A 19,620-nucleotide genomic window follows, 5' to 3' on the forward strand; every position below is an offset into this window, starting at 1 on the left:
AGATATAGAGAACACATTAACTGCAAGCAAAATCTTTATAAAAGTACAATAATTTCAAAGAAGACAAAAACAAGTTTTAGCGATCAGATACCATTGACGAATATACGCATCAGATTTGCAGTAGTGCATGTACATAAATACAGAACTGCAAGCAAAACACTATTTACAAAATTATGATAATTTGTTAAATAGGTTACCAGTCCATAGGGTTTTATACACAAACTACAACAAAAACACAGTTATGCTACTGGTAATTTGTGTAAGGTCGATCAAACGATAATTATAGATATATACTTATAAACATACGAGACCCAAGTTCCCAGAATGGCTCTGCTGCAGGTGGAGTTTGTGCAGTACAAACTTTTACCGCTAGGTGTCAGTAGTGCAACTCATCTATTTCAGTGTTGCTTGAACCGCCGATTTGGCTTGTTCTATTCTTTCGTAGTAACAGTTTATGATATTGTTGTTTTGAGCTATTTTTATGGTGGCAAGTTTGAGAGAACAAATAGCTTTGAACTTCTTCCCTGTTCCATAAAAATATCAAACTGTTTAAATTTTGAACACAGTCAGGATCGGTTTCAAGTTTTTCAAATCACATGTTTCAACTCAATGTTCTTTTAGATTATCAGTCAGAACAAGAGGCACAAACTTGGCAGACACTGTTCATTCCCTAATTGTCAGATAAAATTCTCTGAACTGAGATAACCCACTGATCTCCAACACTTGATCAGTGGTCTGTAAACAGTCTGAAAGCATAATCTTTTTCAAATTTCTAAACATCTTCATCTGTTTGGGCAGTTGATAGATGTCTGGAATGAGGCTTGTCATCAATTGACATCTTTTCTTTCAAACTTACAATCATAAAAAAAGAGAAATAGCACAAATCAACAACAGCAAATGCTGTCACTACATAAAAACAGAACAAGCCTGGTCGATGATCCAGGCTGCACTGAAATGGTGATGAGTTGCACTACCGATACTTAACGGCAGAAGTTTGTACTGCACAAGCTCTGTCCATGGCAGAACTATTCCAGGAACTTTTGGGTACCAGCTCGTATAATCATAATTAATGATGCGAAGGATCTACACAAATTCAATGGTAAAATTTCGCCGATCACTATCACAAATGTAACAATGCCGGTTTTAACGAAATTTTATAAAAAAACAACTACTTGATGATGCCAAATTGATGAGTGTGATGCTACGATACAAATGTTTTATTGCTTATAGTGTTAAATTTTTAAATACCACCATTTTTAATTGGTACAACTTATCAACTTTGCACCTAAATAGATCCTATTTCTCATCATACGTGTACCAAGCTGATATCTCAAGAAATTAATTATATGTCTTAAATTATGAAACAAACACATACACAGAAAGATGGAAATCTATGGGTTTTAGGGTGTACTTTATACTAACTGTTTTGCTTATTCTCATTAATCACATCTTAAAGAGTTGTGAACACATTTTCCTGAACATCTGAATAAGAGATCGTTTTACACACCCAACAATGCCTGTAACGTATTGATAGAAAGTTTCTTTGACATAATCACAAAGCTGTTTACAGGATCTTGATCTTTTATTATGGCAATCTATTTGTATTTCAGACTTTTGTGAAAAAAATATTTTTTGCCGCAGAGGCTATGGTTGGAATTTTCATACAAAATAAAAAAAATTGTAAAGTAAATACAGATTGATTTTATACTTCTACTAAAATTTAAGTTTCCTAACATAGATCCTGAAACATTAAATTATGTAGGTTGTAACATTATATAATCTGTGCAGTGCTTAATTTTTGTATCACTAAAATGTTTTCCAAGTAAAAACTAATAACACATTTCGATCTTTTAACAAAACACCAGATTTCTAGGTTTAAGGTTAAACCATTTCCATATGTAATTTTTTGTATTACTTTGGTAAAGTGTTTTATACTAAATTTAAATAATTCATTATCTATCTTACATTACTTACTCAAAAATACAAATTTGAATGAAGAACTCTACAGTTTTAATTGCAATAGGATGTATTTTTTACACACAAAAATAAACAAACGTACGTGGTGGATTGAAAGGTGAACCGACAGGCTGAGGCATTCTGCTCATCATCTGTTGATGCATCAGAGGATTAGCCATGAGACTCTGCATTCCTGGGGGAGGTACTCCGAGGGGAACATTTGGCATCAGTCCTGGTCCCATCGCCATACCCATTGGACCCAAAAGACCTAGAATAAAGCCATTACAGAATATTCTAAAGATGAATCAACAGACTGAGGTATGTTTATATAACATGTAAAGATTGGTTGAGTTTAGCTCCAGTTCAGAACTGGGGCTAAAATCAACATTCACATTTAATGAACTCTTTCCACCACAGCTAAGTTATGTGTAGAAACTCAGTTACTCCACCAAGCTTTGGGATTGTGACTAAAACATTATAGTGCACTTAATTGCCCTCCTAATTAGACTATGAGAATACCTCTTCATCTAGAGTACACTATATTTTGTAGTATAGGTGTCCTTGATATTGAAACGATGAAAGAGTTCTTTTGAGGTTCTTGGTCGTCAACCTATTTTCTAAATCTGTGACTGCGTCGGATTTCAGACACTGCACTAAGACAAAGGCGAACTGGACCTTAACTCAAGGCTGTTATTTATTGTTACAGGATATTATATTATATAATTTATAAATATTAACCAGTAAAAGTTGTAAAGACCAACCATCATTAAATATGCAAGCACCCGCAGAAAATTGCTGCATTTGTACAATTTTTGTGCAGGGTTTTGATTACCGAAATAAGCTACGTAAAGCTCAGTCAACTATCCTTTATATGACCTTGAATGAGATTAGTCGCTGATTGGCCACAGGACTTGCAGTTTCTTCTTATACTCAAATGGCACGTATTCATGACATGTTGGCCTGATTCATGACATCTTGAGACAAATTTGTAAGAAGACTGAAGTTTCAAAAATAAAATACAACAGACTTCCTTTATTCTACAAGAGATTGGCAACATATCTGTTCAATATCAAGCAACAAAATTTATAGAAATTCAATCTCAAAGAAAATGTCATCAAAAGTAAGGCTGTTTTATCATTAACTAATACATATTTTACAAAATTTATCACATATTAAATATTTAATTGCTAAACACTAAAAAAATTCAATAATTGACATTCAATCCCAATACCTATTATATCAATTGAAAATTAAATTTAGCTACAGAACAGAATTCACAACACTGAGATAAGAAATGGATTTACACAAAATCTAACTTATTATATTTACACATTATATTGTACCAATAAAAAACCCATAATTCAATCGCATAAGTTTAGGGAAATTTAACATCCAAAATGGCACTCTTGGGGGGGGGTAAATGGTTATTTTTAAAGATTTAAAAATGTAAAGGCAGGTCGAGCTGTACTTTAATTAAAGGTCTCATTCACTGATCATTCCGAAAAAAAAAAAAAAAAAAATGATTTTGCTTCTTATATACAGGGGGGTTAAAAATATCAAAACTGTACGGATTCACATTGTTTTTCTAAAGTTACCTCATTAAAAATTTAGTTACACCAAATTTTTAGCCAAGGTTACCAAAGAAGTATTCTTTCTAAAAATATGCTTCAATTGTCACCTTTCAGCTCAAATATACCACTCAACAATAAGGAAGCTTACTTGATGTTGGAGTTAGATGAATATTTTCAGAACTACACAGTCGCTGCTGCTCTATACAGTTAACGTTAACTGGACCATGAACATCATTCGCAAAAGACTTGCTAGTCGTATCAGTGAAACTGGAAATGTACAACCGGATCACAACAAAGGGAAACAATGCACTAGGCCTGTAAGGGATGATAAGGCTCCAGGCGTTTTGTTTGCGTTTCAGCTCAATTCGCATGACTTATCTAGAAGAGTGACTAATGTTCCAGGAATTAGCCAATGATCAGAACTCAGAATCTTTAAGTACAACAAAATTCACCCACACCAAAATTCTGCCATATTACATCAAGAACTGCATAGAGATGACTACCTTTTAAGAATGAACTTTTGTTTGTGGGCCCGTGATAAAATACATGAAGATTAATATTTTTGTCACAAGATGTTATGATGCAAATGCTTTTGCGGAGCAGTGGAGAAGTGAACTGATAAACCGTCCCACAACACAAAATTCTGGGCTTTTGAGAATCCCCACTGAATGCGAGAAGTAGACAACCACAGGTATAGGAGCCTCAATACTTAGCGCGGTATTGTTGACAACCAAATTGTTGGCCTGTGTTGGAAACGTGGATGGAAATATGTACAACTTCCTCATCAATTACTCGTCTAATTTCTTGTTGAATATTCCTAAACAAACCATCCAACATACGTGGTCTATGCACACTGGGGCGCCAGCCCACTACTCTGAAGCGACAAACTCTGGAAAAAGAATATCCTCAAAATGGATTGGGAGAGGTGAACCAGTCAACTACCCATCCAAATCCCCGGACTACTATTGTGCATGGACTACTACTTGTAATGTTGGAAGGCTGAGACTTGGTTTATGCATCAAGGCCCACGACTACAGAGGACAAGATGCAACAAATCAGGGCTGCTCTTCGACCAATAAATGAAGAAGAGATCTTAAGCGCTGTAGAAACTTCAGTTCCAGGGTTTTTAACTCTGTTAAACTCTGTTTTTAAAAGATTTATTGATAACTGTAAGGAAAGTTGTTCCTCACTTTTAGAATTTTTTAAGGCTTTAAGAGTTTTAAATATCTTAGTTTGAATCATATAATATATCATATCATAATAAAAATTGGAAATATGGTGAAAAATGACAACTGTAACATATTTTTAGAAAAAGTACTTCTTTGGTAACATAGGATAAAAATTTGGATTTGCTTAAAGTTGTATCAAGGTAACAGTAAAAGAAACTGTGAAACCATACAAATTTGACATTTTGGACCACTTTGTATGCAAGAAGCAAAATAGATTCAAACTTTTTTTACAAAATACAGGTACTCAGTGAATATACTTTTATAGTTAAGTACAGTTTGACCTAACTTACATTTCAATATCTTTTAAAAGATTACCCATACTCTCCTAAAATTGCCATTTTGGGGTATTAAAAATGTTTTCCCCAAATCTTTGGGGTTTTATGTTAAAACAAAGAAGGCAGAAGTGCACAACACCATGTGTCGCGTACCAGGCTTCACTGCGAACAGAGACAGACAATTATACAGAAAAGATATATTTACATCTCTCTCTCTCCCAGGCAGACAAAAGAGACAATGTATCTGTCTGAGTAATAACTTCAATGGCACTCAACTATATTCCATGGTTGGTATGCACCGTCATAATACTAATTCTTGTCTATGCATAAATTAAGTTTCATGCTTATTTATAGTCTACTGATGAAAGCTTTCTAGAGATATCTTTCCACATGTTGCATAGTTTGTTAATTAAGGTAGGTTTAATAGTTGTGTTAAAATAAGTAGTGTTGTGTAGTTTTACTACACAAGAGTGCACTGAAATCAAATCTTGTCATTCACTTTCCACTCTATTATATTTCTTTTTATTCTATGAATAAAAATGTCACATATTAAAATCTCATATCATTATATACTCAGTTGGTTTACAAATTTATTTATTCTGCTATTTTTTTGTTGCAGTCATGATTACCCATTAAAACCAATGTATTCAGCCAAATCCCATGAAATGAAATGCACCGTTATCGAACTCAGTGTTGCCCATATAGAAATGAAGATTCGGGCAAAATTTCAAGTCTATAGGTCAGTTCGTTTTTGAGGTATCGTGTAGTCAAATGGACAGAGAGAAATAAAATCTTTTCAGCCACTCGAATGATTGGATTTGCTAAAACTTAACCAACAACTAAGTGTACGTTGAAGTGTAGTTTTACACTAAAATATGCCAAAATAAACAATGATTGGCTCTATGTTTTTATCAAACTTTTGAAAACTACTTATATGGTACATGCAATGTTATTTTAAAAACCCAATTAATTTCTTTACCCTTTTAATAGTAACTGTTGGTGGTAAACCAAACATTCACCATCATGCATTTAAAAGATGGTAAATTATTTACTCATTGACTGTCAAGTAATAAAAAAATGAATCATACATGGAATGAGGGTGAGACTTGTGTTGTAAACTATTAGTCTGATTGTGATGACCGACTGACAGGACCCCCTCTCAATTATTCCCATATAGGCCTAGGTCCAGCCATGGATTACAGCACTCTAAAAAAACCAACTAAAGATACTCTAGTATCTGTTTTGTTTTTGGATTACTATATGTATGCAAAAACAAAGTAATCTAATCTATTGTAATCTTAACCTAAGGACAAACAAAACATTGATGATGTATTACCAATATACTCACGAGGAACATTGGGCAGACCGAATGGAGGCATCATGCCGAGAGGAGGGCCAGCAGCCATCATGGGAGGCATGTTGGGAGGAGGCTGGGTGACCTTTATGTCAGGCTGGGGACCCTCAGGCAATGGGATGTAGCCTGGTAGTGTTGGGGCTGGCACCGGAATGTCCAATTCTGTCCCCTTTGATGTTTCGTCATCCCCGGCTTGGGATGAGCTCTGAGACCGATGATGATCATCATCTTTGTTCTTTTTTTGCTTTTCTGAAATGGAAACTTGGTTTTAATTGACAAGGGCTTGTATTTATTTAATTTATAATTTAGAAACATATAAACATTTGAGATAGAAGATATTTTACAAAGAACTTTTATTACTCAGTCTACTATTTACATGTGAACTAAATCTCCTCTGAGAACATACTGTTATTTACAATATATACAAGAGAAGATGAGCCATCCTATTCTCAGATGCTCAAGGACACCTTCATCTTCCTGCCACCACTTGTTGGTTGACAGGATAAAGCAGAACTCAACAAAACAGGTGCTTATGAAAAACTTGATTCTTTCTCTTTGTAACGATATGAGTTCTAAAGTAATCAGTGAATATTTATGCAATAATTAATAATGAAAGCAAAATCTTGCGCAACGGATATACAGTGATGTCACATAAATGACAAGTATTTTCAATGGATATCCAGCAATCACAGGTTCTAGGAGAAAGATACTAACTATAGAGCATATGTGGCAAAAACAATAAAACACATGATTACCCTTTCCACTTGTATGTTAACCAACAACTGACATCATATTTTCCCCACATCTACTGCTTGTCAGCAATTAGCTAAAATTAATGGTATTTTACTAAAATTTCAGATGTCTGTACAATTTCTTTTAACCTCTGCTGTTATTTAAGTAAAGTCAATATTCTGTTTTAGGGTTGGAGTGTCAAAAATATCTATGTGGAACTATTAGTGTTTTCCCACTTTGCTTAAGACTTGTAATTCTATTTTGACTTTTATTTATACATAATGTCTCTAAATTGTCAGTAACGTATGACCGAAATGATCGTTTAGAATAAAAAATTATCATACAAAATATACTGTCGCTCATGTATGACTGATAAAAATTAGATGTAGAATATTTTTTTGGTGGTTAGCAGTAAATAACAGTTCACTGGATTATACTGCATGTTAAATCACTTTCAGACAACATTGCATCACCCACAATAGTTTCATACCATTGGAAGTGCATGTCATAAAATAATTGCTCATTTGTGATGATCTGAAACTGATAGAATAATTGACTTGCTTGCCCACACCTCAAAGTGATTTTGCAGGACTAAGTGATGATAGATATGTTGAGGAAATAGACTTTAGTGAAGGTTATGACAATGATTCTGACCCTGACTTTCAACTAAGTGACAGCTTAGACGAGCTACTGAACATGAGTTTAAGGGCGTAAAAGAAAAAGCAGATACTGATGTTGAAAATAACATGCAACTACAGTGAACAGCATTACTAATGATTTTGACCATTGGGATATTTTTGAAGGTAAAGAGCAGATCTTTCAGTTTACCATTATCCCTACATTTAAATTTAACACAACCAATGATTCTAAGCCAATTGATTTCTTTGAGCAGTATCTTAATTCCAATTTTATTGATTTTGAAGGCCACACAAGCAAATCAGGATAGTCATGTAATTTATAGATAAAAGTAGGCTCAAAGATTCACAAGACTAAAATTCAGATGAAATGAAAAATTTATAGGCTACTGCTTTTGTACATGGCTCTAGCAACACTTCCATTAATAAGTGATTATTGGTCAGCAAATTATTTGTACTTCTTCTCAAGTGCCTCAATGCTAATAAGCCAAAATATGTTTCAACTGCTTTTACACTTTTGGTACTTTAATGATAACAGAAATCTGCAAAAAGATGGGTGTATAAGCAAAATAAAATCCTTGCTTTCTAAAATGAAAGCTATATTTTTTTTTAACTAAAAGAAGCTGAGCAAACCTTGTTATTAATGAGACCATAATACCAGTCCATGATAGGCTACTTTTCTACAGGTACAAAAGTAAACACCTGGAAAAGCTCTTAAGTACAGCATTCAAATATTTAAACTTTGTGGGAAAAAACCTGGCTATACTTATGATATCAAAGTTTACATGGGGAAAAGGCACCACTGTTACAATGGACAAGTTGTTACCTTTGTAGGGATAGAACTCATTGTAAAACATTTACCAGCGATCACTATCTGTATGTTTATAATTGTCTGTTCAACTAGCCAACACTTTGCTATCAAGGCAAATTCATTGTGGTACCTTGAAAAAAATCGAAAAAGTATTTCAAAAGAGTTGATAAAAGAAAAACTCAAGAAAAGAGAAAATTTATGTTTAGAAAGTGATGAAGGAATACTTGCATGATAAGTAAGAAGTTTTAATGTTATCAACTGTGCAGAAACCAGAAATATTTAAACTTTGTGGGAAAAAACCTGGCTATACTTATGATATCAAAGTTTACATGGGGAAAAGGCACCACTGTTACAATGGACAAGTTGTTACCTTTGTAGGGATAGAACTCATTGTAAAACATTTACCAGCGATCACTATCTGTATGTTTATAATTGTCTGTTCAACTAGCCAACACTTTGCTATCAAGGCAAATTCATTGTGGTACCTTGAAAAAAATCGAAAAAGTATTTCAAAAGAGTTGATAAAAGAAAAACTCAAGAAAAGAGAAAATTTATGTTTAGAAAGTGATGAAGGAATACTTGCATGATAAGTAAGAAGTTTTAATGTTATCAACTGTGCAGAAACCAGAATATGTAGATTCTATAACAAAACCCAGACACTACTAGAGTCTGTACTAGAGCCACTAGTTTTCACCCCTACAATAAGGCTTAAGAATCTTTCAAACCAAATGTCTTCGTACAGCACTGAAGAGCGAAACACTATGAGGTGAAGAAATTGATACTACTGTAGCTAAAAATACATTTTTGAAAACCAAAAGCAAACGCTAAAAAAATCACTTAACTTCCATCACAGAATTCAAGAAGCAACACCACACATTCCTGAAGTAACAAGGAATGAGCATAACTATTTAACATTATATTCTATGGTTGGTGAAAGTGCAAAAAGACACCAAATTAGCACAGTTTGCAAAATTTGTTACTGAATGCTGTTCGAAGAGAAATGCCACAGTATAGCAAGAAATATGACAAAAGTCACTACATTTTATAGTGTCTTCCGACAAACCATTTATTTCATTGTGAAACATTGTCTAAAATACTTTCATAAATGAAAAATATATTCTGGAATAAATATGTTAATTTTCCTAATTTAGGTACGAGAAGGACAACTAATAACAAACTTTGTATAGAGTTCTGACTTATGTACATATTTGGTAAATGAGATTCCATCATAATCACTTTTATTCCTGAAACTTCATTTGAGCAGCTAAATTGTTATTATTGTTACTGTTTCTTTAATAATTGTTAACTGGTCAATCAAGAACGTAACACAATATCCAAACATAAAGTAAGCTTTGAGGAGAACATGAGATTTTTGTGGAGATGCTTCAGAGCTTGTAACACCATTTTATATAGACAGGTTATTTTTTTATTTAAGAGTTCAATGTATGCATGTGTTTTCCAGTTGGATTGTAAAAAAAAACAAAATTAAAAAGGAATGCATTTATTATAAGCAGAATACCATTACGAATGATAATAACTGTAACAAATATCACATGGTAGCAACAAATCATGTGGGCCATGTTATTGGTCAACGATTGATCATTTGTGGTTTAATTTCTTTCCACTCATATTTAGCATTTGTACTGATTTACTAACCAACAGCAGTACTAACTAATAGTACATACATTATGTACATTTGAGTTATATTGTAAACCAAACAAATTACCTTTCAGCCACTCAGGGAAAGACTCTTCATCTATCATTCCACCTTCTTCAAGGAGTTCCAAGTCAATGTCTGGAGACAGTTTGGTCCAAGGAATGTAAGAGACCCCTTGTTCCACCTCCCAGTAATCCTTGTACTCCTTACCTTTCATGCCTTTTCCTGGAGCCCAGGCCAACTAAGGAACAGAGATGGCAGATTAAAGAACTTCTCAATATAAATCCTAAACTATTAATCCTTTATAATCCTGTACCAGATAACACAAAATACCAGACTATTATAACAGGATTTACAGTTTCAGGGAAATAGTTATATTTGTTATATGAATGTCTCAACTTACAGTGATTGCCTTTCCTTGGAGTTTGTGGTGTTTGAGGTCTTGCAATGCTCGATAAGCATCTTGCCTTCTGTTCATGCAGATAAAGGCGCAGCCTCTCGGTGGTATTAGGTCTATTGACACAATGTCGCCAAATTCTCCAAACGTATCAGACAACTCCTCTTGCTGAACCAGTTTTGACAGATGACCAATCCACAATGTTGTACTGCACACTGAAAGCAACAACATTAATCATTTTCATTATATATTAATTTCTAAAAAATACCACTCAAAACAGATGCGAGCATGGAATTACATGCAAGCATATATGGAAGACGTCAGGAATTGTTGCATGCAGTATACTTTTATGCTCCAAATTTGTCCTGCATCTCTTAGCATTTCGGTTTCTTTGAGTCAGCTCATCTGTTGTGTATTTTACCAAATATTTCTTGCAAAAAAAGTAAAATGATGACTGTGCAATTCTCCAATGACAGTACCAATACTGAATATATAGTTTGGGATTACTTTGTGTAGTGATAAAACAAATTTATTTGCTTTATAATGGTCTGTTTTAATTTTCATTAAAATACATTTTTATTTCTCATTTGTAAGTATTTTAGTTTAAAAATTACAAACATTATTATTTTATATTTAAAATATCTTTCTTATAAACAATATTTCGAAAATCAAAATAGATCAAAATTGTGTTTAAAAGTTAATTTAAGATCATAGTTTTTAAGTCCTGTATTAAGACTGTGAATGATCAAGTGTTAATTTAATGGAATTATTCTGTCTTAGTGGTCAGAATCTCCGTCAAATAAAAGCTAATTTTTTATACGAGGCATTTTTAAAGTAAGTACCATTTTTAAATTACACCGCCGCAGCGCTGCAGTTGCCGTTTAGCGCATGCGCGTAGTGTAGCTACATCAGTTGGGAAGCCACAGATGCCATTACGACACTGTTTGATCGAGTCTTCGTTTGTTTATGTAATTTTTTAAAATGCCGCTGACTATCGAGAATCCCGCCGACTTTGAAGTGCGTGCTGTGATTTGTTTTCTCTGTGCTAAAGGCTTAAAAGCAATTGACATTCATCGTCAAATCAGTGAAGTTTTGGTGAAAACATTATGAGTGAAGGAATGGTGCAGAAATGGGTTAGGACCTTCAAACGTTCATGATGAGGAACGAAGTGGGCGACTTTCAGTCATTACCGATGATCTCATTCAAAAAGTGGACTGTAAAGTGAAAGAGAACAGACGGTTCACAATTTCGTCCTTAGCTGACAAATTTCCTGCTGTATCAAGAAGTGTTTTCTACGAAATTGTGTCCGAACGTTTAAATTATCGGAAACTGTGTTCACGGTGGGTACCGAAAATGTTGAATGATGAGCACAAAACCAAACGATTGGGCAGTGCATTGAGCTTTCTCGAGCGTTACAGTAACGAGGGCGATGATTTTTTAAGCCATATCGTTACAGGCGATGAAACGTGGGTAGCCTACGTTACACCAGAATCAAAACAACAGTCAATGGAATGGCGGCATTCAACATCCCCTAGGAAAGTCAAATTCAAACAAACAATTTCTGCTCAGAAAATTATGTGCACTGTCTTTTGGGACAGACAGGGTGTGTTGTTGGGTAATTTTCTGCCTCGCGGTGAAACGATTAATGCAGCCGCATACTGTGAAACTTTGAAAAAACTGCGCCGCGCAATTCAAAATAAAAGGCGTGGCATGCTGAGTGCAGACGTCGTTTTGCTCCACAATAATGCTCGTCCACATTCAGCAAATCGAACGCAAGAGCTCATCACTTCATTTGGCTGGGAACAATTGGACCATCCTCCATACAGTCCAGATCTAGCGCCTAGTGACTACCATTTGTTTCTGCACTTGAAGACGCATTTGGCGGGGAAGCGTCATTCCAATGATGAAAAAGTAAAAACGTCTGTGCAAACAGTGGTTGTCCAGTCTGGCGGCAAGCTTCTTTGACAACGGCAAACAAAAGCTGGTCCCAGATACGACAAGTGCCTTAATAATAATGGAAATTATGTAGAGAAGTAGAGGAAAGAATGCTCTTTCAGGTAAATAAAGTTTTGTTTGAAAAATTTACTTGTTGATTTTTTTTTAATATCAAAACGGTACTTACTTTAAAAACATGCCTCATATGTGTGTGTGTATATATATACATATATATAAAACATGTATGCTCCCATACTACAAAATATTTAACTTAATTAGTCCATCTGGCACATGATTTTGCACCACAGACCAACAAAATTTTTTAAAGACCCCTCAACTCTTTATAAAATTGCTTTGGTCTGATGTATGATGAAGGCCTAAAACTTGTAATCTGGTCTTGGAACTAGGTACAAATATCATTTAGGCCTACATTTTCAATTACAGCTGGTGTATTGTCGATTGATGTTCAGGAAATAATTCTAACCTAAATGTATGAAAAGTGATTTCCTTACTAACTACCACCTAGTTTTTTTTTTATTACAGCTAGTTTATAAAAGACACATATGTGTGTTGGCTGGTCTGTAGTATTTAATTGTTATTGAACACATAGTTTTTAATTCCTACAGACCCAGTGGCACATTACGTGCTACCAGTAAAAATTGGTTACAGTATAATATATCACACATTACTTGTATTAAAAAATGATGAGCAATTTATAAGTTTGTCACAAGGAGTCATATTTAGTATAGCAGGTATCTTGGTAAGGTGTTGTTATTTAATGTTGGTCAACTGATGCTTGTGAAAAATTGTTTACTTAACTTTGCCTCTTTCAAAGTATTTACAGGGTCAAGATGTTGATTTAAGTCCAGTATATAGATATGCTACTTCTGTCATTGAGACATTGTAGATATTGAGAGGTGACATTGATGTTGAGTTTCTCAAGTTGTTTGAGTCAGCTTCTGAAACTCAAACTCTATTTCAACCCTGAATTGAAAGAGCCCAAACTAGCAGGAAGACAAACAGATAAAGAAAACTATCCTCATGATGGTAATACTTCACAAGAACTATTTTTGTCCCATCATTGGATCTCTTTAGTCCAACTCAACAGCAGATTCAGCAATGGCCAGGATGATGTATTGTATGCACTAAAAGTTATACTTCCAATATATGCATCTAGGAATGAGGTTGATCAAATGGGAAAAAATATCATATCCCTTTATTTTGAAGAACAGGCTGATGCATCAGAAGTAAAAGCAGAGTACCTAATATGGTACAACTAGTGAGAAGAAGAAGAAGAACTGATGACAAAGAAGAAATATCCAATAATCTCCAATTATCTGGATAACCGTAACAAGGTATTTTTCCCAATATATTCACCACTTGCTTAAAATCTTGGCATCACTTCCAGGTAAGTTCAGTTAATACCTATTTTAATACCAACCTTCCAACCTACTTACTTACCCTCTCACTGATACAGGGTTAGCCAGTGAAACGGGAAGATTGGAGATGGCCTTTGACAGTTGGAATGTGAGTGGTGGGGGTAATAGTGGCCGACTCATTTCTATCTGCGTGTCCCGCCATTTAGTTGAGATGGATCGTTGGATGGGTGAACATCGCGGCTACATGGTTAAAGTGTATTATACAAATGGTGAGAGTTTGGTGAAAACGCGACGTGCTTTTCAACGCCATTTCAACATACCGCGCAACAGGCCTGTTCCTTCGGATAACGCAATTCGTTTGTGGATAAACAACCTTGAACAAACTGGATCAATGTTTAAAAAACGAGGTGAGAGTGCAAAAACCGTTCGAACCCCTCAAAATATCGCTACTGTTCAACAGGCTCAGAAGTCCACGCCGATCTGCCAAACAACATGCTCTACGCCTTGGAATAAGTAACACTTCGGTGAGAAGGATTCATCAAGATTTAAATTTTCACCCATACAAAATACAGATTGTGCAATCTCTCAAACCAACTGACCATCAGAAACGATTACAGTTTTGTGAGGAAATGGCCAGAAGATTTGAAGAAAATGTCGACCAAGTAAACAACTTGTGGATGAGCGATGAGGCGCATTTCCACCTCTCTGGTTTTGTTAATAAACAAAACTTCAGATACTGATCTGAGGAAAACCCTGGCGCACTTCATGAAACGCCTCTTCATTCTGAAAAAGTGATGGTTTGGTGCACAATGTCAGCAAGAGGAATCATAGACCCATTTTTCTTTGAGGATAGCAATGGAAGTGCTGTGACTGTTAACTCTGTGCGTTACTTTGCAACGATCCAGAACTTTCTTACGCCACAACTTTCCCGTTTTCCAGTAAATGAACACACAATGTTCCAACAAGATGGGGCAACAAGCCACACTGCAAGAGTTGCTATGAATGCTGTGAATGCTTTGTTTCCAGGTGGCGTAATTTCCCGAAACGGGGATATCCCTTGGCCCCCTCGCTCTCCAGATTTGACAGCCTGTGACTTATTTCTATGGGGTTATTTAAAAACAAGAGTTTTTAAGAAAGGTCCACCTAGAACTATCCCTGCCCTAAAAAAACGAATTCGGGACGAAATCGAAGGAATACCAGTCAATATGCTGCAAAATGTAATGAGAAACTTCCAGGCCCGGCTGCAGCAGTGCATAGATTCCAATGGAGGACATATGACAAATGTTATATTCGAAAAATAATTTTTTCACTTATTGTATAGTAAATGGCTACCTTTTTTCTTTATATTTATAACCATTAAATATTAAAATTCATGTTCTTAAAGAATTAGTTACTTATTTAAATCTTCCCATTTCACTGGCTAACCCTGTATTACCAAATACCATTTATTACACAAATATCCATTTTTCATTTGTTATGCTTTTTAACACTTTGTACCCTGGGCCCTTAATACATGTTTCGGCGTGGCTCCCTGGGGGTTTTATGGTGCTTTAAACAAATTCTGTGTTATTGCAGTAATTATGTTATAAACTCATACTATATATCTTTTTATAGATAGAGATACATACTTTTTTTAAATGTATACAAATATAAAGTTTTTTTCAAAATAAAATTATTACATAATATTGAATGCTATGTAAAAATACAAAAAAAGTTTTAGCTACATAGCTTGTTAGTTCAGGTAGTTCGCCTTAGTGTGGTAATTTTTAAAGCACAATGGTCTGATTCAAATACAGGATCTCGCACATTTTCGTTTAGATCGTTCATAAAATCAATATTTGGTCTCAGGTGTGTATCAAAATCATCGTCACTTTCCGACTCGGAGTCAAACAAAAGATCGCGAATTGCATCACTTATGATATCATCACCAATATTATTTAAACTCGAAAATAATAAGTAAAGAATTTAAAAGAAAATCAACGGAAAGTCGAGAAGAAAGAACAAAGCGAGTGTAAATACAAAACAAAACGCACGGATAACCTCACATTGCTTGCATTTGCCTTTACTTTATTCAGTAAGAAACTAAAGTTCCGATTATTTACAAACAGTTAAATTCACATTTATAATATATTATAATAACATTTGCTTCAGTATTTGTCGGCAAGATTTGTAGAAAACTTAGTAAGACTCACAACAACACACAACGTGAAACACTACAAAGCAAACTGACAGTACCGACGATCAGCCGCGGCGCCTACGATCAGCTGTCTAGACTCGCTTGTAGTACGACGATAAATATACGTATTTCATTACTAAACCGTGACCCAGGGATCTCAAAACCAACAAATACGAACTTAGACAACCAATGAACATAATCAAAATGTTTGAATCCAAAAATAAGATGACTGAGCTAAATAATACAATTAAATAACACGACCCGAGCTATACTCGGGCGCTGGTAGCAGGCGCTGCCGACGCGGCCCGACCTATACTCGGGCTCAGGGGAAAAGTGTTAACTTGTGTTATCTTTATTGCTCATTTTTATTTATAAATTTGTATAAAGAAGACTCAAACTCTTTTTAGTTAAAAACACCATTAATTTTGTGAAGCCTATTCTCTTATTAGTAAAATAATTATTAATTTTATGAAGCTTAGCCAGACGTTTTCATGAAGTAATCATTCAGTTTGTTTTCAGTTTCAACAGACACAGCTGAACGATGATGTTCGACAATGAAAAGAATTAAAAACTAGACACAGCTGAACGATGATTTTCGACAATGAAAAGAATTAAAAACTAGACACAGCTGAACGATGATTTTCGACAATGAAAAGAATTAACACTTTGAGTGCTGGCCCTAAATGACATGCAAGTCTGTAGAATGCTGAGTGTTTTTGGTGGTTTTCAAAAATTTATTAAAAAAAAAGTATTTAAGGTATGAGAAAAAATACTTACATACCTTAATTCAGCTTACTTTCGTCTTTCTTTTAACGTGAGATTTTTTGTGTTTTTTTTTTAAACTACACATAAAAAATGTTTTTTAAAAACATATATTTTTGGAAAAAAAAAATTATTTTTTGAGACAGTTTTTTTATCTAACTTACTAAACTAAGCATACATACAATTATTTACAATGACCCATTTACAAATATAAACTGTCCTTTGAATAATACAAATCATGTTTTTATGTTTTGTAGTTTTTTGACAAAAAACTATGCCGTCATATTGATGCGTCGGCATCACTTTCGCTGTCAGCACTGTTTTCAGCATCTGTAACATAATAATATACTATGTAAAATATGAATATATTTCTATTTTATTCATAAGAATAAAATATTAGTTGTATAAAGTTAATTTATTATAATACAAATTATAGTTTGATTCACGAAAACAATAACATAACCAAACTTTTAGACTGATGTTTATATGATAAATAGACTTACTTATTCTTACCTGAAGTATGTGTCTAATCTTCTTCCATTAAATCAGGATCAATGTCAGAATCGTCAAAAATACTATCTACTCCAATAAAATTATCTTTATCTAATACATCACTGATCGCAACGTCGTTCAAGCTGCGAGAAGCCATGATTGCGACATCGACTGCCGGCTGCAACGAACGTCACGTTAGCGGCACGTAAACAACGCGACCGAAGTTGCTTTGTCATTAAGCTCATACAATACATCTGACGCTTTCTAGCGGTGAATTGTGTTACTAAAAACCCAAATAACATTGTAGAGTAGGCAAAACCCGTTTAAATACGGACAATGTAATATAATACCAATTGAAATGACAACCACGTAAAACTACGGGATTAGCATTCTTCGGAAGTTTCGCCGTTCCGTAAAATTACGGGATTAGCACTCTAAGTGTTAAAAACTATCTAAGAAACAGGATGAATAATGAAAGATTAACTGATCTTGCACTCTTGTCTGTTCATTACGGGATTGTCAATGTTTCACCAGAAGAAGAACTGGATGTAATGGTGAATGTGCCTAGGAAGCTGGTTCTCTTGTAGTTTTAAATCAATCTTAACTTTAACTATATAATTGATCAACTTTAACTAGAGTGTATCCAATTGATAAGTATAAGGCAATTCGCTGGAATGAATTTAAGTAAATAAAGAATGAAAAACAAATCAATAACAATCTCAGGCAGTTTTGGTGTTCTGTGTGATTGAGTGCATACAATTGTACGTTTAACTGGATGACTGAAATTGTATTCAGTGACAAATGACGATTGCAATGTAAATTTATTATTAAGTGTGCAATAAAGAGTATAACACATAACACATAACATAAATAGTAGGATGGGTTAATTCAGTACTAATCTTGAGTTTATTTCAATTTCATTTCATCTCTCTGCTTAGTGCAGCACCTGAAATCTGACACTCACAGACTTTACCCTTGGAATCTGGAGATCAAGCCTGTTTGTAGAGTTAAAAAAGGCCTTGATAAAGATGTTGAAAACAAATTCTTTGCATTGTGTTAAAAGACTACATGTAATAAAAGGAATTTTCAGGAACAATAGGTACAATTTCTATGACACCACTTTTTGAAAAATATTGGCCAAATTCAATTCTTACATTTATAGATCACTTATCGGAATTGATTTTCCAACTATATTTAGCACAGGGTGTTATCAGTGCTTGGAGGGTTATCAGCAAATCTGTTAACTTACCTGCTAAATGATTTTTTTTCAAGGGAGGTAAACCTTTCCTCTTTCTTTCTCTTTCCTTTTCTTTTTCTGCCTCTCTTTGCTTTAACTTCTCCCAATCTTTATCATCGTAGGAACTGGATCTGTAAATGATTTTATGACAATTTCAGATAAATTTACTTATAGCAGGGAAGCCTGGGGTGCTAAATTTGCAGTTACTAAAGTGGCATGGAGACCTATTGGTTTGTGAAGATTAGGTCTAAAAACAAAAAATGTTTTATGTTAAGGAGGTGAGTGTGTACATATTTAAAAAAATTTAAAAATATCAGTCATATGGAAATATTCAGCGTATCAAGACATTCAAAGTATATCTGCGCTATGTCTTTCTGATAAGCGAGAGATATTATTCTGACTAGTAGTGGTAAGCGGAACATTGTCGTAAAACAGATAGAAAAAAAGTTGTTCAAGTACGTCAGATATTCAGAGGAAATGTTAGGTGAACTCAAAAAAATTGTCTGTTGAAATGTCTGACAATTTAGACGCAACCAAAAGCCATGACATTTTTTGAAAAAATGTGATCTTGAAATACTCAAGTGCGTTGAACTTTTATGCAGACAGTTCAACTTGATGTACTAGTTGTCCTAAATGATAATCTGACAATTATATGGAGGAACATTGATAATCTGACAAGACATTTTTTTTAATTACTGGATGTAATAAAACAATGTAAATATATGTATAATTCTACCATTTATTGATATAAACCTGTAAATTTGTTCCCAAATGTTCACCCTTTTTTGTTAATAACGTCATAAATTTTCATTTTACAACAAAAAGTTAAAGGAGTAAAGTTATAGAAAATGTTATTAGCACAAAAAAATGTTAAAAATTTTGTTGTAAAATCAAGTAAAAAAAAATAAAATTGTGTCTTCTAAATAATGCAAACCCAAATGTGACTTTTGAATGGACTATTTGTTTAATCTATTACATTAACACTTACTAGCCTTCTGTTGTACCAGCAGTATGCATTGTGA

General features: G+C 34.1%; 1 protein-coding gene across 2 annotated transcripts in view; it reads right to left on the reverse strand.

Moving 5' to 3' along the window:
- Positions 1–19,620, reverse strand: part of LOC124360585 (SR-related and CTD-associated factor 4-like) — an 83,955-nt gene that overhangs the window by 25,313 nt on the left and 39,022 nt on the right. The window contains exons 11-15 of one of the 2 annotated variants that reach the window (XM_046814318.1): positions 18,611–18,729; positions 10,624–10,832; positions 10,290–10,461; positions 6,380–6,634; positions 2,060–2,224 (exon numbers count right to left, since the gene is read on the reverse strand). In XM_046814318.1, coding sequence (XP_046670274.1) covers positions 2,060–2,224; positions 6,380–6,634; positions 10,290–10,461; positions 10,624–10,832; positions 18,611–18,729 — 920 coding nt within the window. Of the gene's footprint in view, positions 1–2,059; positions 2,225–6,367; positions 6,635–10,289; positions 10,462–10,623; positions 10,833–18,610; positions 18,730–19,620 lie in introns of both variants that reach the window. The other variant, XM_046814317.1, reaches the window with a different exon arrangement.

Source organism: Homalodisca vitripennis, chromosome 4 (genome assembly GCF_021130785.1).
Source record: "Homalodisca vitripennis isolate AUS2020 chromosome 4, UT_GWSS_2.1, whole genome shotgun sequence".
Lineage (NCBI taxonomy): Eukaryota > Metazoa > Arthropoda > Insecta > Hemiptera > Cicadellidae > Homalodisca > Homalodisca vitripennis.